Below are 18,529 nucleotides of genomic sequence, written 5' to 3'. Positions count from 1 at the left end.
TCTGTTTTGCTTTCATTGAAATCAGAGGGGCCACAAGAAGGCCCATTTTCCGAGTTTGGCTGCAGCAGGACCAGTGTCAGCACCCGTTCCTGCAACTCTTCGGATTACGGATGGCCGCCAGGGCTGGGCGGATGCACTTGTGGTTAAGAGTAGGGTTTTTCAGCTGACAGCCGAGGAGGCTCGTTCAGCTCCCGATGTGGTGACGAGTATGTATATTCTCTTTATCTCTTTATTTATTTATATTGATTGCTTATATTTATGTGTTTTATTTTAGGATCGTTCCTTGTGACCGGTATTTCTGCATTGGTATTGTTTGATTTGGGGGCTACCTGATCCTTTGTGTCGCTTGCGCTTATCAAGAGGTTTGTTGGAGCTCCGGGGAGATGGAGTGTCCGTTAGATGTCAAGATTGTAGATGATCGATCTGTTCGGGTTGCGAGGGTTCATCGGGGTTGTACTCTTCAGTTATTTAGTGAGTAGTATCCGGTCGATTTGGTTCCTATTCCTTTGCGTGGGAACAAGGTTATCGTGGGTATGGATTGGTTGAGCCCTAATGGGGTAGTGATCGATTGTGAGCAGCATTTACTTCGAGTTCGGACCCCAAGTGGGGGAAAGTTAGTGGTTATTGGGGAGAGATCTCAAAGTGGACCAATTTAAAATTGTTTTTAAATTTGATCAAACTTAATTCAAGGTTTGATCACCCCCAACTGGGATATACTCTGTCTCTTTCTTTTCTTCTCTGCATGATTCTAACCAACATTTACAAGCTTTCCAGTCAACTTATCTAGGGTTTCATGCTAATCTTCCACGTTCTAGGATCCTGCATTCTCCGCATCCTTCGTCAGCTTGATCTTTACCTCTCAGTTGACCTCAACAACATTGCTCTTAATATCAGAAATCAATTCCTCGGTCTCCAACGCATGCTCCACCCAGTCAAGCTTAACCTTCAGATCTTCGGTGGATCGAGAAACATGATCAAGCAACCTGTAAAAGATCACGGTAAGTGAACTAAAATCAAACTGGAAAAGCATAAAGATCCTTACAGATTTCCAGAAAGAGAGCAGCTTCCTCAACGCCTCGTCCACCCCAAGGCTCTCCAAATCCAAGGTCTCAGCCGACTTCCTCTTTCGGGATCCTGGAGTATTAACAGTCAGATTTATCGTGGTTCTCTTTGCAGGAAGAGAAGATGAAGTCTTCTCTTTCTTTACCACAAGTTGGCCACCAGACATGGCGGAATTGATATCAACAAGGGTGAACAAAGCACTAGAGTGTGTAGCCTTGGATCCTAAACATAACAAAGCAACTCGATAAGTTCAGAATCCTTCATGAAGAATAAAAAATAGACATATAAAGGATCTTTACCTTTCGACATGGGGGCAATAGCAGATTTACTCTCTTAGAAGTTGGGCTGTTCGAACCTAAAGGATCCTTCAGTCTCAATCGAAACAAGGAAACTCCCAACGCTCTCCGCGATATCTTCAGCAGTAGGGACGAGATCCTCAAACTTGAAAGTTGCATCAAAACAAATAAAACAAAAAAGTGTAAATTTCATATCCTCAACGAAATAAAATAAAATCCTACCTTTTCTAACCCGATTTCTTGGCAGGAGATCATCGACGGGATGGATTCACGTTTCACAAAGAAATATTTCTCTTTCCAAGAACCTCCGTTTTGTTTTGATTTCAAAATAAGATGTGATTTACTTGTTTTGACTCTGAGCAGGAAACGACAAGACCCAAAAGTTTGGAGATCACAAACATGGGCCAACTTAGCTAAATCCCATGTCTAGATCCTTAGATTGATTCAATCGATCAACCTAAAACAGGATCCTCCAGATCATGAGCATAATTTGGATGGGACCAAACCTAAGTAAGAGAGATGAAATCAGGTTGGGTCTTATCATCGAAAGGCTTGAAAATAACATCAAAATGAAAAGCCCCGATTGACTTCAAGGACTCAATGTCGTCATCACCAAAAAAGTAGGTCTCTTCATAAGACAGGATCCTCTGATCGATCGATGAAGTCCTCGTCGGAAAATCAAGGATGCTCGAGCGAGAATGGAGTGCCTCTTTACCCATAATCAACAAACATGAAAAATAAGAAGAAAGGAGAAAGAAACTTACCTTCAAACCAAGGAGAGAAAAAGTGATTTCACAACACAATCATATCTTTTGACGAATACAATTCTATCCGTTAGAGTTTGAATTTCGAATCCTTTATTTCCAATTAATTAAATTATACACTTAAAATACTTGAAATTAATTCAAATATTTTGCAGGTATAGTTTGGGGGCAATTGTTAGAGCCAAGATCCTCAATCCTATCCAGGATCCCGGATCTAAAAGATATCTAAGGATCCTTAAACCTATCCATGATCCCGGATCTTAAAGGAGTCTTAGGACCCTGAACATACATCAGGATCCTGAACATCACTATTGTTATTTTCCTAACAAGATTAACGAATATATTTCTTGTTTATTTCTCACATGTGCAGAAATGGTCAACATATGACTCATTCACAACAAAGAATCAGTCCAACCAGACTTAAGACCCGGAAATACCAAGTCAAAGCACGTTGTAAATACCAGCTCAGCAGGATCCCGAAAATATCAGACATTTAGTTACTTAACCTAGACTATAAATACACTTGTAAAACACACATAACAGACACAATCTTTTGACATCTTACAGACCTAGAGCTAGGCAAACACTTGTAATCGTATTTCTAACATCATCTCTGTAATTTACATTCAAATCAATAAGATCATACAAGGCATGTGATCATTATCACCGCTCAAGGTTTTATGTCGGAGATCGTAGCAAGGATCAAGGGCTTTCCTTGTAAATCTCTCGTGTTATCTTGTTCTCAATTCACCATTTGTATTAGTCATAAGACCACAACCTCTCATGCAATTTGGTTGATATCCACTTAGTCGATTTTTGACCAAAACAGATACAATTAAAAGTTTAGTGACATAAGGACAAGTTTTGTATTATTGTTTTTCATTTTAAGTCATTTCTCTTAATATTATTAAATGTTAACAAGCTAAACTTAATAATATATATTATTAGTTATCTTTATAAATTTTAAATGATTTCGGAAAGAAAAAATGGAAAAAATAAGTTGATAACCATTTTTAGCCTTTTTTTATCACGAGTTTATATATGTAAAAGTAAAATCAGTTTTTAGACTATTAGAGTTTTGTTAAATCCAAACAAGTCTATATCGGATTTTTGTATGAGATATGGATTTATAGCATAACTGTTTAGAGATTTTGATAATCCGGGTTTTTAATACTCCATAAGATTAGCCTATATAAAATATTCCTAAATAAACGAACAAAACGTCAAAAAAATTAAAAACATTCGTAAGTTATAAAAAGGCTTTATAATTTTCGGATTCATTGACATATGTTTTTTTTTTTACTTTTTGGATTAGTTTATAACGTTTTTCGGATTAAATAATCTAAGTTATAAAGAAAATTATGAATTTAGATGACCCAATCTTTTAAAAGCCGATTTCGAATAATCGAATAAGACTTTTAAATAACAAAAACTAAAAAAAAAACAAAAAGAAAAAATCGGATATAACAAAAACTAAAAAAAGCAAAAAGAAAAAATCGGATAGTATAAAGAGCGCGCTTATTTGGAGAAACTGGAACTTTATAAGAAGTTAAGGGACAGAATTCGTAGTTTACTCTAGCTTAGAGGGGGTAAATTATAACTGAGGACCTCCGTCTTAATTCGAATCAGAAACTGGAATCCGAAAATGTGGGGTTTAAAAGGTTCTGAAAACAACTTTAAACAAGTGAACGTGGAATGCGTGGAGGGGATAAACTGCAGTACGGTTAACAATGGCGACTCTCTTCGAAACGCCATGGTCGACCTCTCTCTTCTCCAATAATTCATCATCATATTCACAATCTCCGTCTCAAGTCAAGCTACTTCATCATAATTTCTCCCCTGCACCAAAATTTGGGCAGACAATTCTTCTTCTACACTACTCTACATCCAAACATACATATACAGTGTGTGCCGCAGCAGTTGATCCACCGCCTCCGCCGGAGCAGAACCAGTCACCTCCGGGAGACGCTAACGTTTCCCTGGAAGTTGCCAGCACCACCAGAGACCGTCGGAAAATTGTCAAAGTAGCGTGGGAGAAGCTGGTCCGGTGGTCTCGTTCTTTGCGGTCCAAGGCCAAAACCGATGTTCTCGAACGCACGAACAAAGTAACATTCATTTTCTGATTTCATAGCTAAATGAGATGATTGCTATTTCGTTAATTTTCACCTCAGAAGTCGAGATATTAAATTGTGAGCGATTATACAACATTGCTATTTCGTTAATCTGTTATATTGATTGTGAATGTAGTTTGTAAGGTTAAATTTGATGAGAGTATTAGTGTATAGAATTTCTCATTACACTTCGATAGTGCATCCAGTATTCAATAGTTCACAAAGAAGCCTAATGTTGCTGCTAGAAAGGAGATGATCAATAAATTGATTTACACTAGGAAGATTGGGAAAACTTTTTTATGTTCTATAATCTATAAGATAAAGAGAAAGTTTTAGGCAATGGAGTAAATGTCTTTTGATAAAACTGAATGAGTAAGATGTCTGAATTATTTAAGTTTCTGAATGACAAAAAGTTATCATTTTACTCACTATCTTACGACAAACATTGCTCAATAAGATTCTGTATTCAGTCTCAAACACATTCTAAATAAGCCATTCTAATAACAAATTCAAGTGGTTTTCACTTTTCACATTTATATGTTATATCTACTTTCTGAATGGATTTTAGGTAGTAGTTCTAGGTGGAGGATCTTTTGGAACAGCAATGGCTTCCCATGTTGCAGGTAGAAAGATGCAAATGGAAGTAAATATGCTCGTACGTGATCCTCAAATTTGTCAATCTATTAACCAGAATCATTGTAATGGGTGAGAATTGTATTTTGATTCTTCACTACATATAACTTTTTAGTGTCATTTTTACTTGCTTCCTCTTTTACATTGTTTAGCTTAATCATAATAATATAATTCTCTGTTTGCAGAAAGTATTTTCCAGACCACAAGCTACCAGAAAATGTGATAGCAACAACCGATGCAAAGACTGCTTTCACTGGAGCTGACTTTTGCCTCCATGCTGTACCAGTTCAGGTTTCAATTAACTGAGTTTATAATATCAAATTACATAAATGTGATGAGAAATTGGATCTTAATGATGAAAATATGAGAAAATGAATATATGTTGCATTGCAGTTCAGTTCTTCCTTCTTGGAGGGTGTTGCTGAGTATGTAGAGCCAGGACTTCCTTTCATATCCCTTAGTAAAGGATTAGAATTAAACACATTGAGAATGATGTCTCAAATAATTCCACAAACACTAAGAAACTCTCGACAACCATTTGTTGCACTTTCTGGACCTTCATTTGCACTTGAGTTAATGAACAAATTGCCTACAGGTTAATCATTGCCTTTCATTAAATCATATTTCCATTTTCCTTCCTTCTCCATTATAAGATTTTGTGGGTCCCATTCACTTCAAGAAAAGGTGGATTTAGTGTCTGTCACGGGTTGCTAGAAGAATAACCTTTTTGAAGAACCTATATAAATGGGACCCACAAAATAAATAGTTAAAATTAATATGCCTTGAATTTGTTTTGTGTTTTTAATTTTTTAATAGCAATGGTGGTTGCATCAAAAGACAAAAAGTTAGCAAACTCAGTCCAACAACTTCTAGCTTCTAGGAACTTGAGAATCAGCACAACAAGGTAAAATTGGTTTATCCAAAACATATTTTAATCACCTGTTGTCTAATAATCACAAACTTTAATGTAACATTATTTTAATAAACTTTTTTTTTTATTATTAATCATGTATCTTAAATTTGTAACTCTCCTGATGGCACAGTGATGTGACAGGGGTGGAGATTGCGGGTGCACTGAAGAATGTACTTGCAATAGCAGCAGGGATTGTAGAAGGTTTAAATCTTGGTAATAATTCCATGGCTGCCCTTGTTGCACAAGGTTGTTCTGAGATCCGATGGTTATCAACCAAGGTGCAAATAAGTAAATCCTATCCCACATTATAAAATAAATATTTAGACTAAATTACAAATTCGATCTTCTTGATTTACTGAAAATTGCACGTTTAATCTTTGTAAATTACACATTTGGTTTTTGTAAATTACAATTTTGGTCCCTGCGTCATTAAATTCAACTTTCAAGCTGGTAAAATTTTCAAAATGACCATTTTGCCCTTGGACCAAACCCCAACCTCCAAAAGACAATATACCAAAGGGACCAAAATTGTAATATATTCTTACAACAAATTCAGTCCTGGTACATTGCTTTATTAATCACGTATCACAAATTTGTAATTTACAATTTTGGTCCTTAAGTCATTAGATTAAACTATTCGGATGTTAAACTTTTCAAAATGACCATTGTGCCCTTGGATCAAACCCAAACCATCAAAAGACAATATACCACAGGGACCAAAATTGTAATTTATTCAAATTTGGTTTTCGTAAGTTACAATTTTGGTTCCTGAGTCATTAGATTCAACTATTCAGCTGTTAAATTTTTTTCAAAATGACCATTTTGCCCTTGGACCAAACCCCCAAAAGACAATTTACCATAGGGATCAAAATTGTAATTATTCTTAAAACAAATTTGGTCATGGTACATTGTTTTTTTTTGGGGTTGGGTCCAATGGCAAAATGGTCATTTTGAAAAATCTAACAATTCAGGGATCAAGACCGCAACAAAATAGTACCAACAAAAATTGAAATTTGGACTAAACCTGTGATTCTAAGTAAAGCACAGGGACCAAATTTGTAATTTACTCAAAATGTTATTATGTTTGATATAATTAATTAATTTATATTTATTTAAGATGGGAGCGAAATCAACAACGATCTCGGGGTTATCAGGAACGGGGGACATAATGCTTACATGCTTTGTCAGCCTGTCAAGAAACAGAACAGTTGGAGTTCGTTTAGGTTCTGGAGAAACACTTGATGACATACTCTGCTCCATGAACCAGGTTACAATCTTAACTGAATTTTGTAGTTTTTAAGGTTTTCTGAAAATTTAAGTTTTCTATGAAATTAAGGTGGCTGAAGGTGTGGCAACTGCGGGAGCTGTGATTGCATTGGCACAAAAGTACAATGTTAAAATGCCGGTTTTGACAGCTGTGGCACGGATTATAGACAATGAGTTGACCCCACAAAAGGCTGTTTTTGAGTTGATGAATCTCCCACAGGTATATTATTATTATTATATTATATACGTCTAAATAATTATTTATTTATAATTTATAATTTATAATACTTATTCAAATATCAAAATTAATATAATTTTAGGTCGAAGAAGTGTAGATATGGGAAACAAATACTTGTCCTTTCCCAGTTAGTTAGTAAGATGAAAGGAACGTCCAGTTGTCACTCCGCCATTGGTCGACACCCTTCTTGTATCCACAGTGGTAAGAACACAAACAGTAAAAAAAAGTGACACAATTGGATAATATTGCTAAGAAATTTAAGATTGTGAAATATTACACAATGATTATGAAACCACAAAATTTTAAGAGCAACAATCCAAAAGAGTCATTTTGGTCTATCCGATCAGATGCAAAATTGCAAAGTATCACCATTAGTGTTCTTAATATGTTGGCTTATTTTTTGTATTTTTTTGTTGTTACTGTATTTTATCACCGATGGTTGGTTATTTCTGTAATTAATCATCAAAAAATAGGAATAAGTAAAATGGGTTACACGTAAATATGCTTAGAGGCATAAATGAAAACGTGTAAATTGAAGTAGTTGTATACCTTAGAAGTAGTCTAAATCATTTCCTAAGAATTAAGAGTTATTTTCTCTAATCTCCTGTATTTATATTCTTGTACATCTTTTTGATCAATATACAAAAATACAATTGTCCTTATGGTATCAGAGCTAATCATCTCCTAATTCCATCATCAATATACAAAAATACAATTGTTCTCTCGGGATAATTATGCTTTATGGCGCATCATAATTGTTTCCGCCCTTGAAACCTTCGATCTTGAAGATTTTTTCTTGGATCCACATCCACCTCCCACAATGATTGGCATACCAGCCGTTGAAGCTTCTTCGGCCACTGCCACTGATATGTCTCCAACAATTCTTGCTGCTCCTGCCACTACCGGCCCTGGAAGAAGCGTGATCAATTTGTGCTTTTATGGCTCAAGTCTACTCTATCCGATCGAGCTCTAGCTCTAGTTGCACGATCCACGTCGTTTCAAATGACTTGGCAGGCCATTGAGAAAACTTTTCAAGCCCAAACTCGGGCTTGTATGATGCGATTAAAAACACAATTTCAAACTCTTACCGAAGGGTCTATGTCCATGACGAAATATATTGAACGGAAGCGTTCGGTTGTAGACTTCTTAGTCGCAAACCTCCATCTAGTGTCTGATGAAGATCTTATCGGTCGTATTTTGACAGGACTTGATTCGTCCTATGGTGCTTTTACCACCGCTTTCATGATGAAAACCGAAAACTTATCTATTGACGATCTTGTAGTCTTCTTGCTTCAAGAAGAAACACGATTGGAGCAGGAACATGTCCATTTAGCTTCGGTTCAACAAATAGCAGTTGCACTCACGGTTAACAGCATGCTCGTCCCTCCAACTTCTCCATTGGTTAGGGATCTACTTCATCTCTGATCTCTCGCAATTATGATCCTCAACGCCGGTGTCCTATTTGTCAACTATGCAATAAACAGGGACATGGGGCAATTGATTGTTGGCAAAGGGTAAATCAAACAGACTTCCTCTTGTCGCCCCAATCCCCAAAATAAGCCACGTCAAACCTATATGGTCCAATACAACAACCTGTCGACTGTTATTGATCCATCATGGTATTTTTGATACTGGAGCTACATATCAATGTCTCCCCTAACATCACCAAACTCAACATTGTTGACGAATACAAAGGAGACGACAAGCTACAAGTAGGCAACAATAACTATCTGTCTATTTTTCATGTTGGTTCATCTTATTTGCCTAATCTAAAATTGCCAAGTGTGCTTATTGTTCCCGATCTCACTAAAAACCTACTTAGTGTGTCGAAATTAATAGAAAATAATAATGTTTATATGGAATTTTAGCCTAAACATTGTAATGTTAAGACTTTTCAAGGACAAACAATCCTCTGAGAGGACATTAATGAGGGTCTCTACTGACTGCCACACATTCGAACCAAACCATCTTCTATGACATTCACCGGTATCCGCACATTTCTTTATGGGTCCTTCCCCTATGTTTTCGTTAAATGAAAATCGGTACTTTGTCTTGTTTGTTGATGATTGCACTAAGTTTGTATGGATATATTTTTTGTCACACAAATCACAAGTATTTTCCGTGTTTTTATAGTTTTGAACTATGATTAAAACCCAATTCTCATATGACATTAAAAGTTTACAAACCGACTGGGGTGGTGAGTTTCGAAATGTATATTCGTTTCCCAAAAACAATGGAATCATACACCGTGTCTCTTGCATGTATACGCAAAAACAAAACTGTGCACTTGAAAGACGAAATTGCAACATGTTTGAAAAAGGTTTAACCTTATTAGCACAATCCTCTCTACCTTTATCTATATTGGGAACATGCCTTTAAACCATCCACTTATCTACACAATCATACCATCACTCCCCACCTCCACTATGAATCGCCTTATCAAAGACTTTATCATAAAATTCTGGATTATGATTTTCTCAAAACCATTGCTTTGATTGTGTGGCAGCCGGTAGAGACCATCATTTACGTCCCCTCGGAGGATTGTTTGTCCCTGAAATGTCTTAACATTACAATATTTAGGCCATAACTCCATATAAACATTATTATCTTCTATTAATTTCGACACACTAAGTAGGTTTTTAGTGAGATCATGAACAATAAGCACACTTGACAATTAGATGAACCAACATGAGAAATAGACAGATGGTTACCGTTGCCTACTTGCAGCTTGACGTCTCTTTTATATTCGTCAACAATGTTGAGTTTGGTGATGTCAGGTGACACATGATCTGTAGCTCCAATATCAAAATATCAGGATGGATCAATAATAGTCGACGAGCTGTTGTGTTGATCTAGATAGGCTTGGCGTGGCTGATTTCGAGGATTAGGTTTACGAGACGGGAAGTTTGTTTGATTTTACCTTTGTCAACAATCAATTGCCCTCATGTCCCTGTTTATTGCATAATTGACAAACAGGACGCCGACGTTGAAGATCAGAATTGCGGGAGACCGGAGATTGGAGTAGATTCCGGACCAGTGGAGAAGTTGGAGGGACGAGCATCGGACTGGTTAACCGTACAACTGTTGTTTGTTGAATCAAAGCTAAGCGAACATGTTCCTGCTCCAATTGTGCTTCTTCTTGAAGCAAGAAACCTACGACAAATCAACTCCTGTCAATAGACAAGTTATCAGTTTTCATCATGAAAGTGATGGTAAAAAGACGATATGACGAATCAACTCTTGTCAAAATATGACCGATAAGATCTTCATCAGACATTGGATGAAGGTTTGCGGCTAAGGAGTCTGCAATTGAACGCTTTCGTTTAGTATATTCCATCATGGGCATGGACCATTTGGTAAGAGTTTGAAGTTGCGCTTTTAGTTGCATCCTACAAGCCTGAGTTTAGGCTTGAAAAGTTTTCTCAATGGCATGCCAAGCCATTTGAGACGAGGTGGATCGTGTAACCAGAGCTAAAGCTCAATCGGATAGAGTAGACTTGAGCCATAAAAGCGCAAATCAGTTACGCATCTTCTACGTAGTGTAATCAGGATTAGGACCTGTAGTGGCAGGAGCAACGAAAATTGTTGGAGGCGTATTAGTGGCCGAAGAAAAGCTTCAACCGCTGGTATGTCAATCATGGTGGGAGGTGGATGTGGATCCATGATATAATCTTTAAGATCGAAGGTTTCAAGGGTGGAACCATTTGTGGTGTGACAAAAAAACACAATTATCCCAGTTTAATTTGATTGTAATAGACGGGATCTGAAAATTAAGGGTAGAAGCAGGGGTGGCTGCCAAGTTAAGAGGGCTAGCAGTGCCTGTCGCCATAGCAGAAATCAGAAGAAGAAGAGAAAGAATTTTTTTGGTATTGATGATGGAATTAGGAGATGCTTAGCTCTGATACCATGAGAACAGTTGTATTTCTATATATTGATCAACAAGATTTACAAGAGTATAAATACAGGAGATTAGAACAAAGATCTCCTAATTCTTTGAAACTGATTTAAAATACTTCTAAGATATACAACTACTTCAATTTACACGTTTTCATTTAAGGGTTTATAATTTTTTTATAAATGTTTATAATGTGTAAAATGTATATAAAAGTTGGAAAAGTCTTTATAAAGTTATTGCCAAAAAAACCCGGTCATTTGGATCTGATAGACCAATTATTCATTTTGATATTTTAACGAATAATTGTAAATCAAGTATAAAATGGAGACCTTGATCTCCGGTTCTTTTAATCCAAATACATCAAACACTAAAGAAACACATAGGGATGAGGATCCTAATTATTCGTAAATATGGAATACTGATTTTACGTGATATACCATTATACATACGACTAGTATCTGGTATGGTGTAATAGTTAGAGTCAAACAATAAATGCCAAGTTTCTTTTGAACAAGTTAGTGTGATCAAAATGACATCAATTTACATATGGTTCTTCCGTTCATTTTGAAGGTCCGTGTGAAAAGTAAAAATGAGACCTTAAATATAATTTTTTATATATAAACAAAATTTATTAATACTATGATAAACTTTGACACATAATAGACCATTGTGATTATATTAGTAGTGATTATAATTAAAAACACAAAATGTTCATTTACAAATAATCAACGATGGAGCAGCGATAAAAGCCACCCGATTCCAAAATGTTTTGCAACAAGCTAATACACCTCTAATTTCCTCGCTGGTTACCTCACCGATTTGTTGCTATTGGCCTTTAGCGATGAATTTTCAAAGAAAAATTCTTGTTGCTGATTTCAATATTTCTAATACGTGAAAAAAATTCAGGCCCTTCCATGACACGACTCCGGTGCGTGCAAATGCACAGCTCCACATCTCCTCATACCGACCTAATTATTATTATAAATAATCGACAAAATTGCAAAAATGGTCCCTGTGGTATGCATTTTTTTGGGGTTTTAGTCCAAACCCCGACTTTTTTGGATTTGTGGTCATTTTGAGCTAGTTTGCTTGCAGTTTTGGTCCCTGTCCAAACTAAAAAGACTATTATACCCTTAATGAATTTATTTTTCATTTTTCTTTCACTTTTTAATATTATTATTATTATAAAATATGAAAATGGGCCCACTTATCCACCCCACCTCTCTCTCTCTCTCTCTCTCACACACACACACACACACACTCTCTCTCTCTCTCTCTCTCTCTCTCTCTTTAACCTAACCCAGACCACTTCATCTTCAAGATTTTATCCCCCAAATCCATCGTCGACATCCCCAGTCGATCTCGTAAACACCGAAACACACCTTCAATGAAACCTCCTTCCCCTTCAACAACCCACCAACACGTTATATTACCCAAGAATCGCTCTTAACGAAACCCAGATTGATGGTGAATAGAAACTCTCAAAGAAACCAAGCTTGATGATGTTCAAAAGGAAATCACGTACATCTATGCCATCTACCATTTCAAATAGAAACATGATGCGACCTTGGTCTGGCTCGATCGGTATTGTTCACTTGGATTCTCGATTGCCTCTGCAAGATCACAAAGAAAGAAGGTCGTCAGCCGCTTTCCGGGAGGAGCTCCCGGAAGAACACTCCGACGGTCAAGTTAGAGAGTGTTTAGGATCTTTGGGTGTGCGCTCTTAGAGAGTCCAGAGAGCTTACCTCGTAGGTCTGAGAGCGTATCCTTTTATACCTAGCTCCCTTGCCTGATCCGTACCAGGCAAGATCGCTTTTTGGGGAGAAAGGATCAGGGGCGCCGATTGGAGAGTCATGCGCCTTTAACCGTTAGGGCGCTCTTATTGGCTCTGACGGTAATGGTCTGATCCTCCTGCTTGTCTCCTGACCGTTTCTTTTGTCTTGGAGCTGGGAGCGTCTCTAGGCGGGCACGAGCCTTTCGCATGTGCGTTCCGCTCCTGAGAGCGCCAGCGGACGCTAAGCCTGCTGGGCTGGGCCCGGTTGGCGTGTGCGAGCCTTTCGTCTGTGCCTTCCACTCCCGGGGGTGCCAGCGGACTGTAAGCCTGTTGGGCTGGGGCCGGTTGGCGTGTCCGGCTCGTGCTTCTGCCGTGCTGCCCTAGGCACGTCATCAAGTCCCCCAGTCCTGTAGCTGTAGCGTTGCAGCGCTAACTACGGCGTTCTGGACTTAGATAGCTTACGCGTGTCGGTTTTCCTTTACCCGTCGTTCCGTCTTTAATGGCGACGTGACTGCGCATGATGTCTGGCAATTACGTCACCGTGTCAGGCATTTAAATATCCCGCCTCTTCTTCTTCTTTATAAGGGGCTTTGAACGATTTATCTTTATCTTTTCCTCCTTCCCTCTTCGTCTTCCTCTTTTCTAGCTTGTCTTCTTCTCTCTTCCTTTCTCATGGCAAACCTTCCCGGTATCCTCCCTTCCGCCACTGAGTATCGTCAACTGGAGGTCACATATGGCTTATCTTCTTTGGAAGGTGTAGAGTTTCCTGCACCTGGCTCTAGTATCTCATCCCCTCCCCCTGGCAAGATTGGGGTTTACTTGAAAACCCTAGACGCTGGCATCCGTTTCCCTTTGACTGATTTTCAAGAGGAGGTCTTTCAGAAAGACGGTTGCAGTCTTCAGATGTTGACCCCTAATGCAGTCAACAAAGTGGTTGCATTTGAGATGATCTGCAGGGCCAACGGGTATCTTCCGGATTACTTTGTTTTCAAGTTTTTCTTCCGATTCTGCGTCACTGGGGATAAGTGCACTTTTTCGGTCCGGCGAGGGGGGCACGCCTTGGTTCCCGACGGGCGGACCCCTAAGAATTGGCAAGACAAGTGGCTATGGGTAGACCAGGAGTTGGTCGGAAGCGGCCGGTACCGTGCGAATGCTTTTGCCGATACCATCCCCAAGCTCTTCCCTCACAACCAAAGTGTCGCTGATTATCTGAAGTGTGTGCAAGTATCCCCTGAGGATTATTCTGAAGCTCTGCTTTCTGGTGTGGGGATGAGCCCTTCTTGGAGGCGTCGTGGCAAAATGGCGGTGTTTTTCTCCGTTGTCGACGGTAGGTGCTGTACCCTTCTTTTTCCCTTCTCCCCCTTGTTACTACTATGTGACTGATATTCCTTGTTCTAATATCTCTAGGTGTTGAGTCTTCCCTGTCCATGGATGAGGTGTTACGGAAGCGTTATCGTGGCAAGTTAGAGTACCGTGAGGTGGATCTGGTTGATTGGCTTCCTCCACCCCGCCGACTGGACCAGCTTGCCTTAACTGCTGCTCCTTCCGCCCCTCCTGCAGGCTTGTCAGCGTCGGAGGGAGATCCTTTACGCGCCCGCCCAATCTCTGTTGTCATGCCCCTGGGTAGCGCTCGCTCCTCCTCCGTGGAGGGTAGCGAAGACAGCAAAGAGGGGATTATCACGGATGTCCGGCGAATGCAAGCGAAGAGAAAAGCTGTCTTAGCCATGGGTGAGCCGGTTACCGGCGCGCCCACCGCTACCAAAAGGGTTCATACCCGGCGCAACTTCTCTCATCTGCTGAGCTCTATGACTTCCACATCGGCCGGTGTGGTCGTGATCCCTTATGACGACACGCAACAGTCCGAAGGGGTCGACGGGGCGGCTGAACAGCCCGTTGTTCCTGCTCTCTCTTCTATTCCCGTTCCAGGTGTTTCCTTGGTTTCCCTAAAGTTTTCCCCGATTAAAGGTTCTAGTGGCCCTGGGTCAGTCTCAGTTCCTTTAGGTGGTGTTTCTGGAGACAGCTCTACTGAGTCTCCTGTTTTTGTTCCTTCCTGGGATCTCCGCAACGATTCTCGACTCTCTGTTCGTAACAATGCTTTGGAATTTTCCCGCCATGCTTTTCCTCCGGCTGCTGTTGGCGATATGGAGGCTATGGGTAATCCTGCGCTCGCTCATAACATGGCCTATGCTGCTGCGCAGGCCATGTTTTACCTTGTCGCGGGTTCCCGTCGTGTTCATGCTCTTGGCGAGATGGAGGCCGCCCACGCTACTTGTGGGTCACGCGTGACGGGGCTGGAACGTCGCCTTGGTGAGCTTGGCGAGGACCTCCGTCTGTCTGAGCAAAAATGTGAATTGCTATCCTCTGAGAAGACCGTCCTTGACGAAACTAGGGCTGTCTTGGAAGCTAAGGTCGACTCCCTGACTTAAGTGAATGAAGGTTTGATGATCCAGGTGGAAAGTCTTGAACGCGATGCTGCTGATCGTGATAAGCTTATTTCGTTATTGCAATCGGATTTGGACGCTTCCCGTCAGGATTTGGATTGGCTGGTGCATGTTGGTGTTGTTCGAATTGTTGATAAATTGATTGAGCACCCGGACTTTACTAACGCGATAAGTCTCATCCGGCATGCTGCTTTTATGGCTGGGGTTGAGTCTGTTCAGAAAACCTCTGCTAGTGCTGGTGGTGGAGATGTCGGTGTTGATGCCGCTTCTGTCGGTCCTGTGGTTAGTGTGAACGATGCTTTGTTATCTTTTGCCAGTATGGATCATGCGTCCTTGTTGGGTCTGGGTGAATTGGGTGTTGGAGGTCTCCGAGAGTTGTGCTCGTTTGCTGGTTCAGAGGGTACTCCGAAAAGTGCAATGGGTCAGGGTATTGTGCCGGTGGCTGAGGTCGATGCTGGGAAGGGTAACGAGGGTGGTGATGGTGATCTTGGAGAAGGTGAGGTGGCTGTTGTGGGAAACGAAGTCACATGTGGCGAGGATGATGTTGTTGAAGATGCTCCGGCATCGTGTGCTACCCCTCTTGGGGCGTGAAAATTTCTTTGCATGTTTTAGTTTCTGTCTTGTATGTTTCTTTTGATGGCCATGTGGTGCCTTTAGTTTGTATAACGTATGGGCTTTTGAACAATATTCTCTGTTTTATGTGTGTAATCACGAATTTGTTTGTTGCTTACTCTCTTATATATATATATATATATATATATATATATATATATATATATATATATATATATTTTTTGAAAAGAACATAGCGCTCTGATGTGCTAGGCGTTCTGCTTCGCCTATGTCATTGTCGATACGCTAAGTATCGGTACTGGGTGCTCTTAGTACCCAACAAATGGATCTCTACATGCACATTTTCAATCGTTAAGAGTTAATACACTAAGTATTAAAGATTAGCATTTGAATAATCCCATTACATTAACCATGGACTACAAATACACTAAGTATGAAACTCATGTCACTAAGCATGGACTTGTGTACACTAAGTACTTGGGATGTGCCGCACTAAGCAGCGTATCGATCGACTGGGATTATACTTTTCTCTTTTCAAAAGAAAAACTTTTTCAAGTTCCTGGCGTTCCACGTTCTTAGAATCTGCTTTCCTTCCATCGTTTCTAAGGCATACACGCCATTCCATTTTGTTTCCGTGACTTTGTAAGGGCCTTCCCACGCTGGGACTAGTTTGCCTTGGGGTTGGGCTCGACTTGCTTCGTTTTTCCTTAGAACATTCCAGACTCGTACTGAGGGCTCGATGGTATTCCAGATACGAGCTGAGGGCCCGATAGGCATTCCAGACTCGTACTGAGGACCCAGTGGTAATCCAGCTTGTAAAGCTGTGGACCCATTGCATGTTGTTCTGTTCAGTTTGTTATGATATGTCATGGTGTGACATGGTTACGTGGACTGTATGTGTATCGGTATTTTGGGGGTAACTCACTAAGCTCTCGGGCTTACATTTTCAGTTTATTGTTTCAGGTACATCGGGGGATCGCGGCAAGGCAAAGGCATGATCGTACAACTCCTCCTATTATGTTTATGTTTCTGGGAATACTCTGATAAAAATGTATTTTGAAAACAAAGTTGTAATGTTATGATGAACTTGACATGTTTTGAAAGTTTAAATTGGTTCGAAATTTTTGGGTGTTACATAGCGTGTTATGATGTTATGTGATCGTAGCAGTAGGGGGAGATAGTCCCCAAGTTACCTGCCGATAGGGCCGAAGGGGTAGTTTAGTACCCAACTATGCTAGACAGATTATGATTATATGATAATATGTGGTAGTAGTAAGGGTGAGATAATCCCCCGAGACCGGTCGAGAGGACCGAAGGGGTAGGCCAACACCCTGATATGCTAGGCAAGGTCACCGGTCGAGAGGACCGAAGGGGTAGGTCGGGCACCCAGATATGCCTGGCAGTATGTATGTAATGTGATTGTATGGTATGTGGTATGATGGGGGAACTCACTAAGCTTCGTGCTTACAGTTTTCAGTTTTGTTTCAGGTACCTCTTCAGCGAAGGGGAAGGAGTCGGCGCGGTAGCGGCACATCACACACACGCAAGATTTCCGCACTATGAGATTTCTTGGGATTGTACTCTGACATTGTTACTATTTTTATGATATGATTTTGAGACATGAGATTATGGTTTTATGAAATGATATGACTCAATGATGTTTTCTTATAAATGTTTTCTAAATTGTTATATCAAAAATGAAATTTTTGGTCTTGAAATTTGGGATGTTACAGAAACTCTTCATTTATTATCCCTTTATTCATTTTTTATTCAACAAAAATGAATAAAAACTTCAATCGGCGACCATCACCACTTGATTTGAAGAAGACGCCTAGTTCTCCATTATGAAGATTTTTAGGTATGAGATATTTAAATATTGAAGGATGCTTCATACTCTAACCAATTGATGTTTGCTGTGAAATCCAAGATTAGAGATTTTCCTTATTCCTTTATTTAGTGTTTAATCTCTTAATAAAATATCACTTAAGTCTATTGTATAATATTGATATTGATTATCAATATTTTGAAATAACATATTCAAACATAACTAATTATTATGAATAATTCTTTTGTCCATTGGTAGAACAAAGCTAAATTAACTAGCATCATTTAAAAATGTCACAGGAGGGACACCCTCCAGTTTTGGTTTATAAAAAAATTTATAATTTTTTCAAGTTATATGGAAATGAGGATTTGTAATTTAATATTACAAGTTTTATTATTATTACAGGTCTATCACATGTAATTGTATTTTATTATCACATACTTTTTTATGGGTTTAGGTTTTAAAGAGGCCATCATTTATGTAGAATCGAGTTCAATAAGATACAAACACATACAATGAATGTTATTTCAAAGCTGCAAATTCTTTCAAAATGAGCTAACACAATATTCTTTTAGAACGAGGTTAGTAACACATTGATTTGATGCCTATTATTCTGACAAACATGGTAAATGACAGTGTAAGAATTGATTGAAAACCTTTCAGAAAAGCATCATGAGACAAGGAATACATTCTATGCTAAATTTTACTATTTTTTCTATTAACAAAAATTTCAAGATT

At 39.2% G+C, this 18,529-nt stretch overlaps 1 protein-coding gene and 1 long non-coding RNA gene across 3 annotated transcripts; one reads left to right on the top strand and one right to left on the bottom strand.

Moving 5' to 3' along the window:
• Window positions 1–3,768: 3,768 nt before the first annotated feature.
• Window positions 3,769–7,901, top strand: GLY1 (NAD-dependent glycerol-3-phosphate dehydrogenase family protein). 2 transcript variants are annotated; one of them, XM_079071851.1, is made up of 9 exons: window positions 3,772–4,227; window positions 4,802–4,938; window positions 5,052–5,157; window positions 5,260–5,461; window positions 5,683–5,770; window positions 5,910–6,057; window positions 6,897–7,046; window positions 7,116–7,265; window positions 7,366–7,901. In XM_079071851.1, exons 1-9 carry the CDS (start codon window positions 3,853–3,855, stop codon window positions 7,378–7,380), a joined length of 1,371 nt encoding a protein of 456 aa, XP_078927977.1. In that variant the 5' UTR covers window positions 3,772–3,852; the 3' UTR covers window positions 7,381–7,901. The 2 variants fall into 2 exon arrangements, with proteins under 2 accessions (XP_078927978.1, XP_078927977.1); XM_079071852.1 differs by lacking the exon at window positions 7,366–7,901 and having other exon boundaries at window positions 3,769–4,227; window positions 5,910–6,067; window positions 7,116–7,243.
• A 1,523-nt stretch (window positions 7,902–9,424) lies between these two features.
• On the bottom strand, window positions 9,425–11,196 carry LOC145137710 (uncharacterized). The gene is made up of 2 exons (XR_013721195.1): window positions 9,995–11,196; window positions 9,425–9,843 (listed from the first exon to the last, which is right to left on the bottom strand). It is a non-coding gene; the product is annotated as an uncharacterized LOC145137710 (long non-coding RNA).
• Between the last annotated feature and the right edge of the window lie 7,333 nt (window positions 11,197–18,529).

The sequence above is a fragment of the Lactuca virosa genome, chromosome 9 (assembly GCF_052849685.1).
Source record: "Lactuca virosa cultivar CGN04683 chromosome 9, Lactuca_virosa_CGN04683_v6, whole genome shotgun sequence".
NCBI lineage: Eukaryota > Viridiplantae > Streptophyta > Magnoliopsida > Asterales > Asteraceae > Lactuca > Lactuca virosa.
This window is presented reverse-complemented; position numbering and strand designations above follow the sequence as displayed.